At 39.0% G+C, this 20,399-nt stretch overlaps 1 protein-coding gene across 1 annotated transcript in view; it reads left to right on the forward strand.

Moving 5' to 3' along the window:
• Positions 1 to 20,399, forward strand: part of hps5 (HPS5 biogenesis of lysosomal organelles complex 2 subunit 2) — a 36,668-nt gene that overhangs the window by 9,300 nt on the left and 6,969 nt on the right. The window contains exons 3-19 of the mRNA XM_057837309.1: positions 137 to 247; positions 357 to 421; positions 511 to 703; positions 5,748 to 5,878; positions 8,732 to 8,950; positions 9,019 to 9,090; positions 9,256 to 9,344; positions 9,409 to 9,587; positions 10,153 to 10,311; positions 14,417 to 14,576; positions 14,729 to 14,846; positions 15,080 to 15,226; positions 15,292 to 15,360; positions 16,810 to 17,336; positions 17,416 to 17,536; positions 19,847 to 19,996; positions 20,071 to 20,190. Coding sequence (XP_057693292.1) covers positions 137 to 247; positions 357 to 421; positions 511 to 703; positions 5,748 to 5,878; positions 8,732 to 8,950; positions 9,019 to 9,090; positions 9,256 to 9,344; positions 9,409 to 9,587; positions 10,153 to 10,311; positions 14,417 to 14,576; positions 14,729 to 14,846; positions 15,080 to 15,226; positions 15,292 to 15,360; positions 16,810 to 17,336; positions 17,416 to 17,536; positions 19,847 to 19,996; positions 20,071 to 20,190 — 2,630 coding nt within the window. The remainder of the gene's footprint in view (positions 1 to 136; positions 248 to 356; positions 422 to 510; positions 704 to 5,747; positions 5,879 to 8,731; positions 8,951 to 9,018; positions 9,091 to 9,255; positions 9,345 to 9,408; positions 9,588 to 10,152; positions 10,312 to 14,416; positions 14,577 to 14,728; positions 14,847 to 15,079; positions 15,227 to 15,291; positions 15,361 to 16,809; positions 17,337 to 17,415; positions 17,537 to 19,846; positions 19,997 to 20,070; positions 20,191 to 20,399) is intronic.

A 20,399-nucleotide genomic window follows, 5' to 3' on the forward strand; every position in this document is an offset into this window, starting at 1 on the left:
TGAAAAGAATTCCGGACTCTATTTTTATTTTTTTTAATTGTTTGCATGACTTTTATATATACAGTACTTAGTACTTACTGTATACATTAAATATGCAGTCTATTTCACTATGTATTTCCTTGGTGTCGTGTTTCAGTGCACATGTTTGGCTGTGTCGAGGAAGTGGCTCGCATTGGGAACATCAGCCGGAGGTTTGCACCTTATTCAGAGGGAGGGATGGAAGCAGAGATTAATACTTACTCACAAGGTAATAAGTGAGTCTGTGTTGAGAGAATACCTCACCAGGCGCAGCTGCACATTAAATTAATTCTTGGATACATTTCATTCCTGATTAACTGACATCGGCTGCTTTCCAGGAAGGATCTATTACTCAGGTGTCGTGCTGTCCACACGATGAAGACTTTGTTGCTGTTGCGACAAGGTAAAATATTAGGTTCTTTAAAGTCTTATGAAGCGCATTGTACCCTTCATATTGTCTTTATAATGACAATGGCCTTGTGGGGTTTCCAGTCAGGGTTTGGTGGCAGTGTGGGAGCTGCAGCTGGAGCGGCGTGGTCGTCCAGAGAGAGTGAGCGTCTCCTGGGAGCACAGGGGTCACAGCATTACTGCGCTCTGCTGGGACACCAACACGCTCAAGGTCTTTGTCGGAGACTCGGCAGGCAAGGTGTCTTTTCTCCGAGCAGGATCCTCTAAGCTGGGAAAGGTAGTTGCATCAAAGTATTATGCCTTCTTTTGTTGATGAGCCCTGTAATATACAGTTACAGCGTTAAAACAGGAAAAAGAAAAAAAAAAAAGGTCAGTTCAACTTGACAATTCACGTAAACCATAAAACCAATAAACCAATAAACGTAAAACTTTTTCGTGTTTTACTGACTAAGCCCTGTACCCAGTCAAGTAATAGATGATGGTTAGGAGTTTGTGATGACGTGCGCCCAGTGCAGTTTGACGAAGTGAAGCATGCACAGTGAGTCCATTTCTCTGATCCAATAGTTTATTTTAGGTGCGTCTAATAACTTAACTCAAAAACACTTCATCCAAATAAGAATAACAAACCAACGGTATCCACAACTGAACAATATGTCTTATACATATGTTTTGACGGAAAATTTTAAAGAAAACAAGTTAACGTTTTGAACTCAACTAAGTAAACAAGACTTCAATTTAAGTAATTTGAACTCAACATTTTAAGGAAACTGGACTTCAGTTTAAGTAAATATAGAATATTTACAGTGGCTACAGAGCGCACAGATAACTGAGCTAAACATTTTGGCTGACAGCTCAATCGTCAGTGTTTTTTCTGTAGGCATCAGGAGTGCGGTTGCAACTATGGAAGGGAATCGAAAACCGGTTCCTATAGAGAACCGGTTCCATGTGTTTCGATTCCATGGAATTGTTTGGCAGTTTACCTAATGATTCTCTTATATATTGCAACCAGCACAAATTACGTTACATTGTTTGACAGTTTACTTAACGGTTCCCTTATATATTCCAACCAGCACCAATTCCGTCACGTAATTTATGCATGTCACGCTCGATTCAGCATGTGAGATTATGAGATTATCCAATGAGTGATCATTTACCTAGCATAATCTGTAAAACAGTCGCTGAGGGAATGTGCATTGTTTATCACAGCCACAGGCCATGTCATTATTCATGAGACTACTTAATGAAATGGTGATTTTTCCCAAAAAGTCTATCAATGGGTCTATCGTATTCCTCGTTGAATATTTTATAAGAAAATATAACATTTATGCATCTAAAATAATCCTAAACGATTTTATTAAAAATTTTAATACTCATTTCGGTCGGTAGTCCACCAATCAGTATTTTTTTCGGAATAATTCGAATTTGGTGGGTCTTAGGGCCAATCTGACTACTGATTTCACACAAAAGTATATACCTCCGCACAGGGGTGAAAGTGGCTAGAATTTTTTGCCGGAACTCCCCGACGAGAAGGTCGCCACGGAGCCAGAATTATTCATTTATTTATTTTTGGGTGGGGGGACCTCTTGAACTACTGAAATGCAAAGAAAACTGTTTTAGCACAGATATTTCTATAACACATACAAAAACTGATTTTCATTCAAAATTGTATTTTTTCAATGATTTTCAAAATAAAAGTTAACAAAAACAGCATTAACCCCAACCATCTCCTAATTTTTCTTTTCCCTCATTTCCTCACATACTAAATGCCAAATCTCAATTTTAACTACTTAAGAGCATAGGATGTATATTAAAATTGAAGTTAATGTAAACATTTACTTTAAAAAAATAAAAAAAAAAGATTTAAGTAACTTACATTCAGAAAAATAAGTACAAATGACTTATATTATGCAGAGTGAAATGGAATTTATTTTGAAGATCACGCAAACATTTATTTTTTTAAATCATAAGGAAATGAATCAGTAGCCTAACATAAATGAACAAATATAAGTCCAAAGTGCACATTGACAGCCAAGATGTTCTGAACCTCCCCATCAGAGCAAATAAAACTAAATATGATAAATAAGCCTCCTCAACTCTTTCGTTACTCTTAAAGATTTTATCCATTTTATGTAGCATTCATGCCCTTTTTTGTCGTATCAATTCAACTTTTTTTCTATATTTTCTAAAATTTATTTATTTTAGTTATTTTTTGCTGTTCCAGAAAACATGCACAGCATCTCGTGACATGACTCATCATTGTCAGACTCAGATAACTTCAGCAGCTGGGGAAACCTCCATGCCGTCCGTGGAATATAATAAATAATAAATATCGGTGGAAACGGATTACGCTACACAAGCACTTTATTATGCTAGTTGTTAACAGTTGTGTATGTAAATCTAATGTTGGTAGATTGTTTTCTTCTTGGAGAGGAAATGCATGTGTGGCAGCTTAGCATTTTTGTTATTTTATTTTATTTTTTCCAAAGCGTTTTGACAGTTGCCGTCATATTTTCAGAAAAAAAGCACCGTGTACCGGAACAGCATTCCGACCCTGAATCTTTTACCTGAACTGCGTTCTGGCCCTGAATCTTATACCGGAACTGCGTTCCTGACCGTTCTGGCCCACTTTCACCCCTGCGTCCGCATCCGACGATGGTATTTTTGTGTTGCAACGACTAACGGAAGTGGATGTTCCAGATTACTTCCCGAAATGCATCTGACAACTAAAGCCAATCAGCGTATTTTCCGAAATTCAAGATAGGATGGTCGCATTGATCCCAAACCACTTTTAGTCTACTCAGTATCAAAAGGCCTTTCCATAGAGGACCCCAACTATGTCTAGGAAGTTAACAAGTCCAAGTTAACGGAGGATAGTGCTAAAGTTCCTCTTATATTGTATGAGATCCAGCCGTCCTTATGTAATTACTCCAACCTAATTATAAACTTGTTAATATTTGGGGAAACAAAAGAGATGCTCTGCCCCTGCTGTCTGGACTAGCTGAAAGCTTTCTGTGTGTGCAGGCTTTTTCCACCCCATTAAGAGTGTGTTCTCCACTGCTGGAGACACCATAAGTCCAGAAAGATCACGTATCCTACGTGAAAAAGCAGACATGCTTATTTTTCTGCAAAAGAATAGTTAATTTTGCACATTTTCACTACGCACTGCTCTGTTATAAGGGTGTAACGGTACAAAAAAAATCTCGGTTCGGTACTGACCTCGGGTTTGAGGTCATGGTTCGGTTCATTTTCGGTACAGTAAGAAAACAAAATGCAAAATATAAATGTGTTGTTTATTACACACTTTTATGCTTTCAACAATAGGAACAGTAGCCTATACAAAGCTAGAATTCTGCTCAAAAAGTAGCGGGTATTTAAGGATAATAATCCAACAACAATTTGCCTTTCAGACCGCGTATTGGTCAGCTTTCTTTCTGAAAGAAAGACGAAAAAAGAAGTCCTGTGCTAAAGAGAAAAGCAATCCCAATGACAAAGATTTTAACATGTATTTTACAAATAAAATGCCTCAATGATTTTTTTTTTCTTGTGAACGGTTTTCAAAAGCTTTATTGGTAGATTTTCTGAAGTTAAAGCGCCACACAGAATTAATAAATTTAATTGTGTAAGCAGGATCTGTGTATTGCTATTATTTAATTACAGGTGTTTTAGCTCATTTCAATTTATTTCATTTAAATGGGCTATTATTTTTTTCATTATGTGTTTGTATTTTACAGATGTGATGTAGTATTCATTTATATTGTATATTTTATGTTGTATAACTTTAGTTCCTTTGTGAATATTAGTTCCTTATTGTTTTGTTGTGGTAGGAGGGTTATGTATTGAACACAGGGCCGTGTTGGTTATTATTATAGCAGAGAAGACAACTGTAAATCAACAAAGACAAGTAAACTGTTCCCCGATCTACCACTCAAGAGATCTGATGGACTCAAAAAGTGGGTTACGATTGCATAGTAGTTTGAAAATCGACCGGATCCACCGTATTTTTACACGAGTGACTTCCGTTCTGCCCGGTCTGCTAGCTAGTAGTATTGATGCAGGAGAGCCGCGTCAAACAATGTGATTTTCTGTTTTTTTTTTTTTTTTCCCCACATTCTGTCTCTCATGGTTGAGGTTTACCCATGTTGACAATTACAGGCCTCTCTAACATTTTCAAGTGGGAGAACTTGCACAATTAGTGGTTGACTAAATACTTATTTGCCCCACTGTACTTGTTAACACAAGTTAGGAATACTCTGAATAAAAAGTTACATAAGAGAACTGGAGAATTTGAGTCATGTGTACTTAAAAAATCATTGGTTAGCATGACTAATAGTAAGTTTCATTTTTCACCGTGAACCAGCTGTCACCAACTTTTCATTCACAATTGAATGGTTTTGCGCCATGAAAACCAGTATTTTAGCAGCCATAGAAAAAAGTTTTGTGTTTTTAACTCGTTTTTGCTCTGCAATATGGCTTACTTTTCTACGACAGTCCCACATGAACAAAATGCGCAGATTAGGCTGAATACAAAGATACAGAAGGATATGTACCCAATTTAAATAAATAAATAAGGATCAAAACCATTATACTGTATTTTTTTTTGGGGGGGGGGGGGGGGGTTGTTCGTGCAATCTGGTACCAAATAGTTCAACGACCTGGTAGTATTGGACCACAATGGTTGTAAACCTTTAAACTTGTTGGTTTCAATTGACGGTGATAGACGAGCCAAAGCTGCTCTAAAATGAGCTGTTTTTACCTTGACCATGCAGTAACTTTTATGTATAACAGTTTCAAAAGTGAAACAAAGGAAACAACCATCCTACTTTTCAAAATGTTATTTCATAAATTAAGTAATTGGCATCCATTCATGGTTGTAGATGTCCAATATATTTTGAATGGGAGAGTTGTTTATCGCTGTCAATGGCATTAAATGAGTTGATATAAAATTTAAACATGGTGAAATTCACTAATTTTGCTGAAGCAGTAAAAGCAGAAGGCCTGTCAAGTAGCTGCTCTTGTTGTTGAGGGTGTTTACACTATAACATTTTTGGACTATTCATCCGTTACTCGCGGACGGATCACAATGTAATTTGGTTGGTATCTAGGGATGTATGCGCATCGATTCTCAGAGCCTTTTTTTTTTTTATATATATATTTGTATCAGGGTTGATTAATTAATTGTGAACCTATTGTGGCCTGTAGGTTAGGAATTGGCAAATGTTAGAGAGCTTGCGCACTCTTACGTCATAGCCTTCAGCCTGTAGAAGCACATTAGTGCTTGTTTAAAAATCAAACAACTGTTCATGTTGTTGTTTGTGTTGCAGGGTTCAGGATTTGTTATGTTTCCTGTCCAAACTGTCACCACTGTTGATTCCAGAGTGGTTCAGCTTGGGTACCAGGACGGTCGGCTGTTGGTGTCCTCTCTGAGTCGCTGTTATCTCTGTGATACAGAGAGGTGAGTTCTTGTGTATGGCAGTAAAAGAACAGTGTTGTTTTCGTGAACGATGACAATAACGAAAATAATTTGTCAACGAATACTTTTGTTCATGACAACGAGACTTTTAACAAGCTAAAAACATGTTTCGGGAGACTAAAACATAACGAGACGAACGCCTTTCGTCTGACGAGACGAGCAAGATGAAAATGAGCAATAGTTTTTGCTGCCCCCCCCCCCCCCCTTTTCCGACTCATCAGTGGGTCGTCTCTAGTCTCCATGCAGGCTTGCACAGTGGCGCCTCCAGAAATTTTTCATAGGGGTGGCCAGATGGGGCCACTTAAAATCTTGGGGTGGCCAAAACTAAAAGCCATAATTTCAGGTTTTCATAGTATGAGTGCAGTAAAAAGGTCAGGGGAGAAGTATCAGAAAGACACGGCTACTGATATACTTTGGTGTATTGTGTAATATTTGATATTACTAATGATTTAATGTCCATAGTCCATAACTGTCCAGTCAACATTTTGAGTTCCACTACAATTCTGTTTTATTGTGTTATGTATATTATTAGGCATAAGGTGTACATTTAACTTGGGCTGTCAAACGATTAAAAATTTTAATCGAGTTAATCACAGCTTAAAAATTAATTAATCGTAATGAATCGCAATTCAAATCATCTCTAAAATATGCCACTTTTTTCTGTAAATTATATTTGGAATGGAAAGCTAAGACAAGACGGATATATACATTTAACATTCTGTACATAAGTACTGTATTTGTTTATTATATTTATATTTATTATTAATAAATCCACAAGATGGCATTAACATTATTAACATTCTTTCTGTTAAAGGGATCCACGGATAGAAAGACTTGTAATTCTTAAAGGATAAATGTGAGTTTGTATATTGTGACTAAATATTGCCATCTAGTGTATTTGTTAAGCTTTCAGTAATTGATACTGTAGCGACTTAACTGTTCTGCCCAAATGCATGATGGGTGTGGTGCAACCATGACTGTGTGGTGGCTGCAAATGCTATATCTTCTCTGCGTTGCGGACCCTACAGGGTGTTAAGAAAAAGATCAACTCCTGTCATTCTTCCCCACGTCGCTTCCCACAATATTTATAATTGCTGTGGGAGAGATGACAAAGCTTTTGCCAATTAAAAGCACGGCCCCAATGAATTCTTGTATCTACTCCACTCTGCCTCTTATCTCTGTATAGAAGTAAAACGGCGTCATTGTAGGCTGTTTGCGGCAATGCGTGAATGAGTCGTACTGCAAATGCATTAATTGTGATAAATATTTTTACGTGATTAATTAAAAAAAAAAAAAAAATTACTGCCCGTTAACGCGATAAATTTGACAGCCCTACATTTAACAAAACAAAATAAATGCATTCATTTGGGATGAAATGCATAACTGATGCTACAACAATCTAACGATATACTGGCAAGCGGGGTGGCCAGTGGGGTGGCCAACCAATTTATAGGGGTGGCCACCCCAGGCCACCCCTGGTGGCGCCACTGGGCATGCACACAGGAAAGATTTGTTTTATTGGCCAGAGAGAATCTGTAATGTTGCTTTAGCCTTTACAGGTCTGTGCTGAGTAGCGTAGCGTTAGCATAGCGTTCGCTTTAGCATTTGGCTAATGCTAACAGCGAGCTTCGTCTTAAACTCTGGGACAACTTTTTTTTTTTACATACAGTTTGTGGCATCCAGGTGGGAATAATTAAATGAAATTAATGTTACGTTTTCCTGCTGGGTGTGTATAATCACCAAGATGGCGTTGTCCCTGTAGACCAGGGGTGTCCAAACTTTTTGCAAAGGGGGCCAGATTTGGTGTGGTAAAAATGGGGGGGGCCGACCTTGGCTGACGTCCTTTATGTAAAACAATATATTTAAGCAAATTTTAGCAAGCCATTCTGTGTGTCACATTTGCTTTATTTATTTATTTTTTATTAATAATTTCAACAATTTCGCAACTAGCCTTTGTGGCGTTCTCTTTCGACTCTCGAGCGAAATACTGCTGCTGTGAGATTAAACTAGCTTCAAGTTGCTTCAATTTCTCGCTACGTATCTTCCCTGTAATCTTGTCGTACATGTCAACGTGTCTTGTTTGGTAATATCGCCTCATATTGAACTCTTTCAAAACAGCGACTGTCTTTTTGCAAATGAGGCAGACACAGTTCTTGCGTATTTTAGTGAAGAAATAGTCCAATTTCCACCTATCCTTGAAGCGATGGCCGTTGCAGTCAACTTTTTTTTTGTTGATTGTCGTCATTTTACAAAATTGGGAGTAAAGGGTCACATGTGGTAATGTTGCTTAGAGTGCTGCTGACTTTTAGTGGGTAAATGAGGAGCAGCATTTAGTGTTAAGCTAGTTCTTGGTTTTTAGTTAAGCTACTTCATATGCTTGTAGCAGTACTGCTGACCAATTTATTAAGTCTGTGTGCGGGCCGACGTTATTGATTTTATGACAGAGGCTAGGGGCCGGATGAAATTTGACCACGGGCCGCATTTGGCCCCCGGACCGGACTTTGGACATGTCTGCTGTAGACGCTACGATATGTGCTTGTCTGTCAATGTTCATTCGAAATAGTTGGAAACCTTTATTTATTAATTTATTTTTGGAGTAACATTTTTTTAATTTTACAGACGAAAACATTTTTAGTAAACATCGACTAAAACTAGACGAAATTAGTCTTGAGTTTTCGTGAACAAAAACTAGACGAAGACAAACACATTTTGATATGACTAAGACTAATACGTATTATCATACAAAAGACTAAGAAGAAAACTAAAAGGGCAGCCAAAAACAACACTGTAACAGAATCAATCATCTTTTTTCATGCGTTTAAATCATGTCACCAGAGAGAAGTTTTGGCGAGTTGGAAACAAGGAGCGAGATGGAGAGTACGGAGCTTGTTTTTTCCCTCAAAACAAAGGATTGTCGATGGGCCAGCCCCCATTGCTCTACTGCGCCCGGCCGGGGTCTCGAATATGGGAAGCCAGTTTTGATGGCGAGGTTTTAAGCACCCAGCAGTTCAAACAGGCACTCAACTGTCCTCCTTTACCTCTCATCACATACAGGTAATAAACTGTTTTTAGAGGTAAAGCCTTAACGCGTGATGCCTTTAAAATCTTTTGTTCCCCTGCAGAAAAGAACCACATTACAATCCAGGGCAGAAGACCCCCCAATCAATTGCTTTCCCTAAACTACTATATTTTGGGTAACAACGCACACATTTGAATGTTTTTACAGTTTCAGTCTATTCATTGAATAAGCATGTAAAGGTGGATCAAAACAGAATTGTAAAAATCCTCATTTATTTCATTGAGATTTATTGCACACAGACATATCTTTTTAAGAAACCCAACTGTGCTTTTGTCAACAGAGATCAAAACCTGCTCACCTGGACGAATTCAGCCATTTATATTTTTACCCCTCATAATGGCCAAGTTCTTTTATGGACAGAGCTAAAAGGTAACTGATAGTCACACACGTGATGACTTACAGTAAGTTAACTCATCCTTTTTTACTGTTGCAGATGTGCTGGACATCGCAGTCTACCGTAACGATCTCTTCTGCTTCCGTGTCGGCGGCTGTCTGTCCCACATCTCACTGTTGTCTGCAGATCGCTGTGTTGAACGCCTGCTGCGACGAGAGTCCTGGTCTCTCGCGGCTGCGGTGTGTTGTATGTTTCAGCACAACATCAGCATCAGTCGGGTATGGTGGCAAATATTCAAAAATGATTTGTTCCTCTTATTTGAAAAAAAAACAAGGTGTTCCAAAAAGTGATATTTATATACCCTTTATAGGGCATCGCTGCCAATCCTCTCAGTTCAAATGGATTGGACATCTAGCACCATCAGTGGCAGTCAATGTGTTGATTTATGAAATAAGATTAAAGCTGTTAGAACAGTAGAAAGGTTGTTGATGTTTCCTTAGTTTGATTGTTCAACAGTAAGTGGTATAAAGTTACTGTGTGGTCAATGTAAACACTTAATTAGAGCGACTGGTTCGTTTATCACCTTCAATGGAAGCCAGTGAATTAAATAAGCTTCATTTTGACAAAGAAACAAATTAGTTTTTTGTTTTTTTTAACGAGTAAAACATTCAAGTAACATTAAATATTAAGTATTCAACTAAACTCAGTTTTAAACGTCTGTTTATAAAAACTTGTAAATCAAAATAGGTTTTCTGCTTTTAACAATATACCAAGCAGAACCAGATGAACTTATCTAAATAAAAGCATGTTTTTGTCACATTCACCTTTTTTTGTGTGATTCAGGCCAGAAAATCACTTCCCATCGACCGCCTTGAACATCTTCGGTCCCAGCTCAGTTCAAGCACTCACCCGGATTTGATTGGCCAACTAGATGAGTTGATTGCCAGGCTGGAACCCCTGGACTCTGCCTGCAGCAGCCGCAGAAGCAGCATCTCATCACACGTACGCAAATATAACACTGTTGAATGTTGACACGAATGTCAAAATCTTAATCCCTTCTTGAGACCATGTTCATGTTAGAATCTTTGATGGTGGCTGGGAAGTGTCGGTCAATTTGCAAATTCCAAACACTTAGCGACCGAACAAACCTAACGCTAAAACTGCTTTTTGCACAGTTATAAATATAACACACAATAAAACAAAACAGGTCTCACAGTGGTAAGCACGTTTCCCTCACAGTTCTGAGCTCAAGGGTTCATTCCCGGACTCCCGCCTGCCAGTGTGGAGTTTGCATGTTCTCACCATGCCTGTGTGGGTTTTCTCCTGGTACTCGCAAAAACATGCATGTAGGCTGATCAAACACTCTAAATTGTCCCTAGGTATGACTGTGTGTGGCTCCTTGTGACTTGTGATAGGCTGGCTACCGATTCATGGTGTACCCCGGATACTGCCCATAGTTAGCTGGGATTGGATCCAGCGCCCCTGTGACCTTCGTGAGGATAAGTGGCTCAGAAAATGGATGAATGAATTTGTAGGTTTCACACATGCATTAGGCTGCTGCGCTACAGTGGAACAAGGCACAAATGAGAAACTGATTTCCAATAAAAATGTATTTTTTCATTGATTTACACAATTCTTCATAATTCGAATTTTTATATTCCCTCAAATCTAAAAGCAAAACCTCAATTTTAACTATTCAAGAACACAGGATGTACTTTAAAATTGAAGATGATATAAACACAGACTTTTTTTTTTTTTAAATAATAAAGATATAAGTAACATACATTTTTTTAAAAAAGTAAAAATGTCTTACATTATGCACAGTGGAATGGAATATACAGTGGTACCTCTACATACGATCACTTCGACACACGATCTTTTCGACATCCGACGTAAAATGTGAGCCGCCATTTGTTTCTACATCCGACGAGTTGCTCGAAATACGACGACATGACAGCACTGCAAACGAACGCACGGTGGATTTTCTTGTGTGAGAAATCAACACAGTTTTCAAAAAAAGTTGATACAGTTGGAGAAACAAGGAAAAAAGTAATGCTTACCTTTGAAATGAAGATGCAAGTTATAGAAAAATATGAGCTTGGGGTGCGCGTCCCTGAACTGGCTCAACAATACAGCTCCATGGTCCTCTTCCGACCACCGTTCGCCACTATTTATAAGTTAAGGTGACAATTATTATTGTGGTAACATTGCCAAGGAAATCGCCAGCTTCGTCACGTTTTTATCATTTATTTAAGAACTTATCCAACACAAAACGCCCATTGTCTTAAGCAGTTGACTGCTCTCAAGAAAACGAAAGTATTATCTCTACCGCACCGACCTATCTCACTATGACGTCAGCTTCGCGGTGCGTTCAGGGACAGTAAAAAGTGTCCGCCATATTAGAATCCAATTCGTTACATTATTTACAGGAATAATTATTAATTATTCTTCTTATTATTATATTATTCTGACTTATTTATTTATAACTTATTTGTTTTTCTATGTTTAATTGCCATTTGTAACAGTGCCAGCAGTATTTATTAAGAATTTAGTGTATGTTTTTAGGCTTTGGAACGAATTAATGGAATTATAATGTATTCCTATGGGAAAATCCTGCTCGACATACGACCATTTCGACTTACAAACAAGGTCCTGGAACGAATTAAATTCGTATGTAGAGGTACCACTGTATTTTGAAGACAAAGCAAACAATGACTTTTTTTAAATTATAGGGAAATAAAGAAGTAACCTTACATAAATGAACAAAAATAAGTTCAAGGTGCACTTTAACATTGGAGATGTTCTGAACCACCCAAATAAAATAAATAAAATAAATATTAGGCTTGTTGTTATCACTTGTGTACAGTCCCTGACAAAAGTCTTGTCACTTATCCATTTTGTAGAAACAATTGCTAATAACCTGACTTTAAATTATTCAATTGGTTTCAGAAATGGCTCATATGAAAGCTAAGACCTTCCCAAATTATGTTGAATGTGCAAAAACATATTTGTTTCACTGAAAAAAGATTTATCATTTAATGAAGACATAAAGGTCAATTTTTGGCAAGACAAAAGTTTTGTCGCCTACAGAAAGTAGTGCCTTGAGGAACTTTGAGGTAGAGATTGAAGTATGCGATGGACCACCATCCTGTGACAGAAATTGTCCCTTTTTATAGTTAGGAATGTAAGAGGCAGCTAAGATTAGTTGATATTCCAGACGATTTATGTTGCCTTCCACCCTGCAGATCTCTCTTACACACCCCAAGACTGGATGTAACCACAGACCATGATTTTGCCGCCACCAAACCTCACTGTTTTGTGGCAAAAGTTGGATTTTTCAGATGAATCTTACATTGAATTACAACACAGTCACCGCAAATATTGCAGGAGACCTACAGGAGCCGGCATGGATCTGAGATTCACTCAGAAAACAGTGTAGTTTGGTTGTGGCAAAATCATGGTGTTAGGTCTAAACTTAATACTTGAACTAAGAAAACAACAAAGACCTAGGAAAGGACGGAGGAAAGATCAGACTTGAGACGTAGATAAATTTTCACTGGCGGCCACCAGGGAGAGGGTTGACAGCGCAGCACGTTTGCTCACAATAAGCCTCTCTCAGCCCCCTTCCTGGGGGTCGCGTCTTTTATTGACAAGTGGGAGAGCATTCATTGCACATGCGTGAGTTTCGTTTAGCTGTTATGGTATCGTTTACTGAGAACAGAAACCAGAATGAAACATTATGGTGACGTTTACTGAAAACAGAAACCTTACTCTTTTCATTGTGTAAGCGCTAAAGCACAAGCGAATGGACTGTTACATGAGAAAACATAATCATAACACCTAGTTTTAAACACATATAATTGGTTTAATTATTGTAAATACTGTTAGTGTGCAAAAGCATTAAAGCACATCTTACAATGGTCTGGGGTTACATCCAGTATGGGGGTGTGCGAGGGATCTGCAGGGTGGACGGCAACATAAATAGTCTGGAATATCAACAGATCTTAGCTGCCTCTTACATTCCTAACCATAAAAGGGACAAATTCTGCAGCAGGATGGTACTCCATCGCATACTTCAATCTCTACCTCAAAGTTCCTCAAGGCAAAGAAGATCAAGATCCTCCTGGACTGGCCAGCCCAGTCACCAGACATGAACAGGATGAAAGAGGAAGCATGGAAGACGAAACCCAAGAATGTTGATGAACTCTGGGAGCCATGCAAGACTGCTTTCTTTGATGTTCCTGATGACTTCATCAATAAATTGTATGAATCCTTGCCGAACCACATGGATGCAGTCCTTCAAGCCCATGGGAGTCATACAAAATATTAAATTCGGATCTCACAGCACCACTACTTAATTTGCTTATGTTATGTAACATATTTTTATATTTGAAGTACATTTTTTGTTCAATTTTCACACTTTCTGTAGGCGACAAAACTTTTGTCTTGCCAAAATTTGATCTTTGTCTTCATTAAATGATAAATCTTTTTTCAGTGAAACAAATATATTTTTGTGTATTCATTATCATTTGGGAGGGTCTTAGCTTTCGTCCGAGCTATTTCTGAAATCAAGTGAATCATTAAGTCAGGCTATTAGCAATTGTTTCTACAAAATGGATAAGCGATAAGACTGTTGTCAGGGACTGTATATAAATCTGATGTTAGTAGATTGTTCTTATTGGAGATGCGTGTGTGGCAGCGTGGTAGGGTTTTTTTTAAACATAGGGTTTTGACAGTTATCGTCATATTTTCGGGATCAAAGCACCATATGCCGGAACGGCGTTCCGCCATCATATTTCATGGTGGAACGCCGATCCGGCGCGTTCCGGCCCACTTTCACCCCTGCTCATGTCACACAATAATTTCTACTGCGTGATAATGTAGCGAGTAATGTCATGCAACAACCTCTATGGATGACTACGTAAAAATAACCCAGCTGCTTCTGTTGTACGTCCACATCCATTGTGATCCTTTTGCGTCAGTGTTGCGGCTTTTGGAATTTATATATTTTTTTTTCTTTTCTTTTGCGAAGCGTTTGGAATTTGCAAATCGCCTGACATTTTCCAGCCACAATGTTTTTAACATGTCGCTTTTTCTAAAACTCCAGGAGAGCTTCAATGTTCTAGACTGTGGTATCTACAGAGTGATCAGCCGTCGAGGCAGCCAATCGGACGAAGAGACTAGCTCCCTCATCAATCAGTCCGTGTCGGAGGAGGAGAGACTCAAAGAATTTAGCTTTACGCATGATGAAGATCAAGTGGACCACGGTAGGAGATGCTTAAAATGCTGGCACTTGCTTTGAAAGCAAAAGCATTTACGTCTCCCCCGGTTCCATGCATGTTGTTTCCAACCTCTCATCGTGCGCCACCAATGCTCTATCCATCTTTGGGTTTCACGCCTCGCCCCAATCTCGATTCAGATCCGATGAGTGGCGAGCATGCAGAAGCAGAGCGATCTGAGCAAGGCCTTCAATTTCACCTGCCCCTATCATTCCGCCCCAAACCCCCCCGCATTGCACTGCAAGCCGTCAAAGACAGGTGAAATGTGGATGCGGATGAGAATGTTTTTATGCTTTTATTCGAACAATGAAGTGAAACTTTAGTGTAACAAGTGACTTCCTCTTTCCATTAATACCTCGAAGTTTCATTTTCATGTCATTCATCCATTTGTAAAAGGTCATGTTTCATTTCTATGTAACACGCTCATTTGCCAACCAGTCCATTATTTAATTAGAGAAGCTTTTCATTTTTTTTTTCCTCCTCCCTCTCAGTGTTTCTAGTTTTGTCAAGAAGACTACTGAGAGGATCAACACGCTCCAGATGAACTCGGAGCTCTGGCAGCGAGCCGACTTTAGAGAGAACACACATGTTGACATGTCCGCCACGTTTGCTTCGTTCCCAGATGAAGCAGATACTGAGTGAGTACACCAATGTTCAACTGTAAAGTCATGGTATTTTCATGACAGCAAACTTGCTATCACAGGGTTTATGCAGACATGCCCAACACAGAGTCGGACCTGCTTGAACTGAAGTCGGCCACAGAGCAGGCCGTGTAAGTACTGGAAATTATGCTGATGATGAAACAAAAGGAACTGTTTTATTGAACTAGAATATACATATAATTCTGCTTTATATTGCTAGTTATGATTTTGGGGCACTTTTGAGGGGGGGGGCTGACCTTTTGGTGAAAAGGATGAATGTAAAAAGTGTATGTTTTGTCTTTAGATACGAATCAGCAAAGATATAAACCATTTATTTCAATGTGTCACTGAGATCTGAGGTTTTTGGTTAAAAAAAATGATTGACAATTGTTTTTTGTGGGTCGAGGAGTTAATGGCTGGATGGTTTTGAGTAAAGATGTCCCGATCACGTCATTTTCAAAGTGTCGGAATCGGCAAAAAAATATCGGACATGCCTTTTTTTAATATATATATATATATTTTAAATTAAATCGTTTTCTAATTGTTTTTAACGTTACAGACAAAATGTCTTACATTCATCCAGAGTCTTTAGTTTTGGCTTAAAGTAGGGCTATCAAATTTATCGCATAAACGGCGGTAATGAATTTTTTAAAAATTAATCACGTTAAAATATTTAATGCAATTAACGCATGCGCTGCACGACCCACTCACGCATTGTCGCGTTCAATCTATAATGGCGCCGTTTTACCTGTATATAGAGCTAACAGGCAGCGTAAAAGGAGTAGAGAGAATTTGTGCAGTCTTTGGAGCCTCTTTTTAATTGGCTAAAGCCTTAAAATCCCTCTCTCAACAATTAGAAATATCGTGGGAAGCAATGTGGGGAAGAATGGTAGTGGTTGATCTTTTCCTTAACACCCTATGTTACTTCCCAACGCAGAATATATCATTTGGTGCCACTACGCACAGTTATGGCTGCACTTCCCATCATGCATTTGGGCAGAACAGTTAAATGGCTACAGTATCATTTACCGAAAGCTCAACAAATACCCTAGATGGCAATATTTAGTCACAATATACCAAGTCACATTTATCCTTTAAGAATTGCAAGTCTTTCTATCCGTGGATCCCTCTCACAGAAAGAATGTTAATAATGTAAATGCCATCTTGAGGATTTATTGTCATAAAAACAAATACAGTACTTATGTACTGTATGTTGAATGTATATATTTGTCTGAGTTTTATTCATTATTTTCTTAATGCATTGCCAAAATGTATATGATCGGGAAAAATTATCGGGAATGATTGGAATTGAATCGGGAGCAAAAAGAAAGCAATTGGATCGGGAAATATCGGGATCGGCAGATACTCAAACTAAAACATCGGATCAGGAGCAAAAAAACATGATCAGAACAACCCTAGTTTTGAGTGATTTTTTTGGGGGGGTTTCCACAAAACATTTTCAAAATGAGCAAGTAAAGCAGTTGGAAGTAGGACCGGTTGAAATAGTTTTAAATTGGTAATAATGGCAAATCAAAGCAATTATTTCTCACGCCCATCACAACTTTACTTTAATATGACAGGTCCCAGATGCAAGATCCCTTACTTCTTCTGGATCCTGATTTCATAGGAGAACTCCTCCAAGAGTGGTTGAAGACGCTGGAGCAAGTCCTTGGACCGACTCTCACCAAGTCAGCTGCTGTAGCTCCTTCAGATGTAGATCATGACGCGTGGGAACCGCTTTTACTTACGCAGAAACCAGAAGAAGCATCCGAAGAACACAAAGAGAGTTTTACACAAGAGAACACTGAGTCAGAGCAAGATAATCACCTCCCCTCAGAAGGCGAGATGACGATGCCTGAAGAATCTGTGCGATTAGTGTCTCCCAAAGTGCTCCCCTCCGAACTCCTGACTGATCTCACCCAGCTGGCCACACTTTACACCGAACTGAGCTGCTTCAGAGAGCCAGAAGATATCAAGGCGTTGAACTGTGTGACTTTCCTGCGCCGCTACTTTTTCCTGCTGGACCAAGAGCGCATCAGGCGCATGTGTCTGCTTTGCTGCCAGGAGCATCTGGATGTGCAGAGCTCCTTCATCCAGGCCATGCTTGGTCAGAAAAATGATACGCTAATTCTTTGCTGTCTATAAAAGAGTGCATAACGGAGGACAAACGAAATGTTTTTTCATAGGTGTGACACAGTCCAGTAAAGTGGTGGAAGTCATTCACAAAGGAGATTTAGAGAAATCACTTCGTTACCTGAGAGAACTGCAGCCCTGGAGTCCTCCGGTTCTCCTCGCTCACATACACAGGTCTGTAAACATCCCATTTTACCTCTCAGTTAGGGGGGAACGAGGTTGATCGTTACAGATTTTATGAATACCTTACCATCGACATGTTTGTTTATCATGGCCGTTTCACACTAGCAGCAGGCTGGTGTGAAAGGGTGTGCGGCAACCCTTTTATTGTGTATGTGGGAGGTGTCTTCTCGACAAAAGTGAGGGGTGGTGGGCGTTTTGGACGGAGTGGCAAATCTTTAGTGAATTTTTGCCAAGAGGCAGGGCCCAAAAGAGAAACTTAGAACTATTTTCACAGCGTTGTGCGCTAACGTCAACAATGCATCCATTAGCAAAGGGGCAGGCGTACTCATATCTGTGCTATCAGGCTGTTTCGGGCGGCCGGATGCATACAAATCACGACCGACAAAACCTTGACGAATACTCTAAGTTTCCCGAGCCCTGGGAGAATAAAAAAATGTCTCTCATACCCAGGGGTCGCGTTAACCGAATATTTTCCGTCGTTGACCGGTTTTTTAAAACGGTGACGGAAAAAACGGAAGTCCATCTGTCATTTTGACAGGTTGCAATTCACACCCCAGACCACAGGGTGGCGAGTGAGCATATTATTTTGCTATTGTCTCTCTTGATGCATGACGTCGTAGGCCTTACTCAGAAAAATGTCAAGGCAACTGAGTGTCCCAAGTTTCTTCAAAAAGCCCCAAAACGACGATGGTGTTGATAAAAGAGGTGAAAAAAGAGGGACTGGTGCAGTGGAGGATGAAGGATGACAACGAATCAAGTGAATCGCCGGTTCACTCCTCACTGCGGCGAGCAGTTGAAAACACTAAGAAGGGCAGAATTGGTAACACGGTGAAAGCGGCATAAAGCCAAAAAAGCGTACCAGACTAGCCAGAGCCTGAAATTATTTCAAGGAAAATATGGAGGGTGCCACCACTGTGTGTACTCTTTTTGCTGAAATTATTTCAAGGAAAATATGGAGGGTGCCACCACTGTGTGTACTCTTTTTGCTAAGCTGAGCTCGCATACCACGGTAGCACGTCGGCTATGAACGAACACTTGACGCGGCGTCACCCAGGTGTATTTCGAAAGACAACAGGAAACAACAAGCTAGCGGATTGTAAATCCATACAACTTTCTAACGATTTTTTTTTTTTAATGAAGTTGCCTTTATATGCGTCGTATCAACGTGCATTTTTATTTAGTAATCATAATACATTAAAATATAAAATATATATATATATAATATATATGGAAACACAGCACTGGCCTGCTTACTGTAATCCATGACTGCACTAATGTTAGTTACTTTATATTATGCATCAAGATATAGTCATTTTAAAAATTTAAGTGATTGGTAAAAATAGATTATGACCGGATTTTTATGACCCTGTCAGTCAAAATGACAGACAACGAAAAAGTCTAGCGCAACCTCTGCTCATACCTCTCATTCCTAAACTAAATGATATATTTGTGTGGAAATTTGGTTCACGAATAACAAAAAAAAAAAACTATCCACCTTCTCACTGAGACTAGTAAAGCTGGTCACGAGGCCTTCGCAATAACAAATTTTAGTAGGCGATATACTGAATCATAAATTGTTGCCGATGTGTGATATTGTTGTCATTTTTTTTAACCAATTTAACCACAAAAGTAGTGATAATGCATCTTTAATCACCCAGTCAAATGCTATAAAGTGGTATTCTTATATATTCTCATTCTAATGTTATTCACAAACTATATTTAAAAAAATAAAAACACCCACAATGCATAGCGAGTCATTTTACAGCTAGCTAAGTGCAAAATATGAAATAGGTAAGAACCCAATGCTATTTTTGTTCTCTGCTAATTAGAGCCCATCATGACTGTCATCTTTTCTTGCAAAGGGCACCTTAGCAAATTTAAAGCCAAATTATTCTTTGCCAATTAGATTTTTTATAATAGGTGTCATTTTAAAGCTATTCTTAGTGTAGAATCTGAAGTATGTGAGATTAACTCCAGAAATTTTTATTTACATGTTGAATATGATGTACTTTTATTTTGAAATGTTCACCGGAAGTACATTTGCCAAAGCGCTAACCATAAGCGTTTAAAAAGAAAGTAGGTTTGTCCTCATACATTGAATATTTCAAATTGACCTTAAAAAAGTAATTGCCTCATACATCATAATGTGACATGTTACAGTGAAGATAATGTAGATTTATTCCTGGCGCAATTCTGATGGTTTTAATCATGACACTGTCCAACACCGCTCTCCAGTTTTTGAGTTACAAAAATGGGGACAAGCAACCCACACAACCAACCCTGTTCTCTCCTACACACTAGGTTATACGAGAAGCACGGCGAGGCTGCTATCCGCTCCCTTCCCCCCTTCTATCCCACCATTACACCTGCAGATGTGATGCAGATGGCTCACAAAAGTCACTTCCTGGCCTACCTGGATAACCTGCTCCTGTCCCAACCTGAGGAACAAAGGTATACTCTCAGCTTTGCACATTTCCTGGAAGACAACAATGAATATGGGGTTGCATTTTGACGGCTTCCTTTAGGTTATCATTCCTACAGTCTCTGCTTGACCCGGAATCGCTACGACTGGAGTGGCTTGAGCTGGCACTTAGCCACGATGCACCTGAGCAATGCGATACAGTGACACCCGAGGGACAGCCCAGGTCTCATTAACAATGTTGAAGCGTGTGATGTAATTTTCAGACTTTAAAGCAGTAATGTGAAATAAGGTTGGCCAACCATGTTTTTGAATAATATCAATGGATAAACGGTTATAAGCATATTTTCGTTATTTTTTTTTAACGCAACCCTTCCAGATTCTTTGTTTAACCCATAGCAACGCCCTTGACAACGAAAATGCTTTTTTTCGGCA

The sequence above is a fragment of the Corythoichthys intestinalis genome, chromosome 5 (genome assembly GCF_030265065.1).
Source record: "Corythoichthys intestinalis isolate RoL2023-P3 chromosome 5, ASM3026506v1, whole genome shotgun sequence".
Lineage (NCBI taxonomy): Eukaryota > Metazoa > Chordata > Actinopteri > Syngnathiformes > Syngnathidae > Corythoichthys > Corythoichthys intestinalis.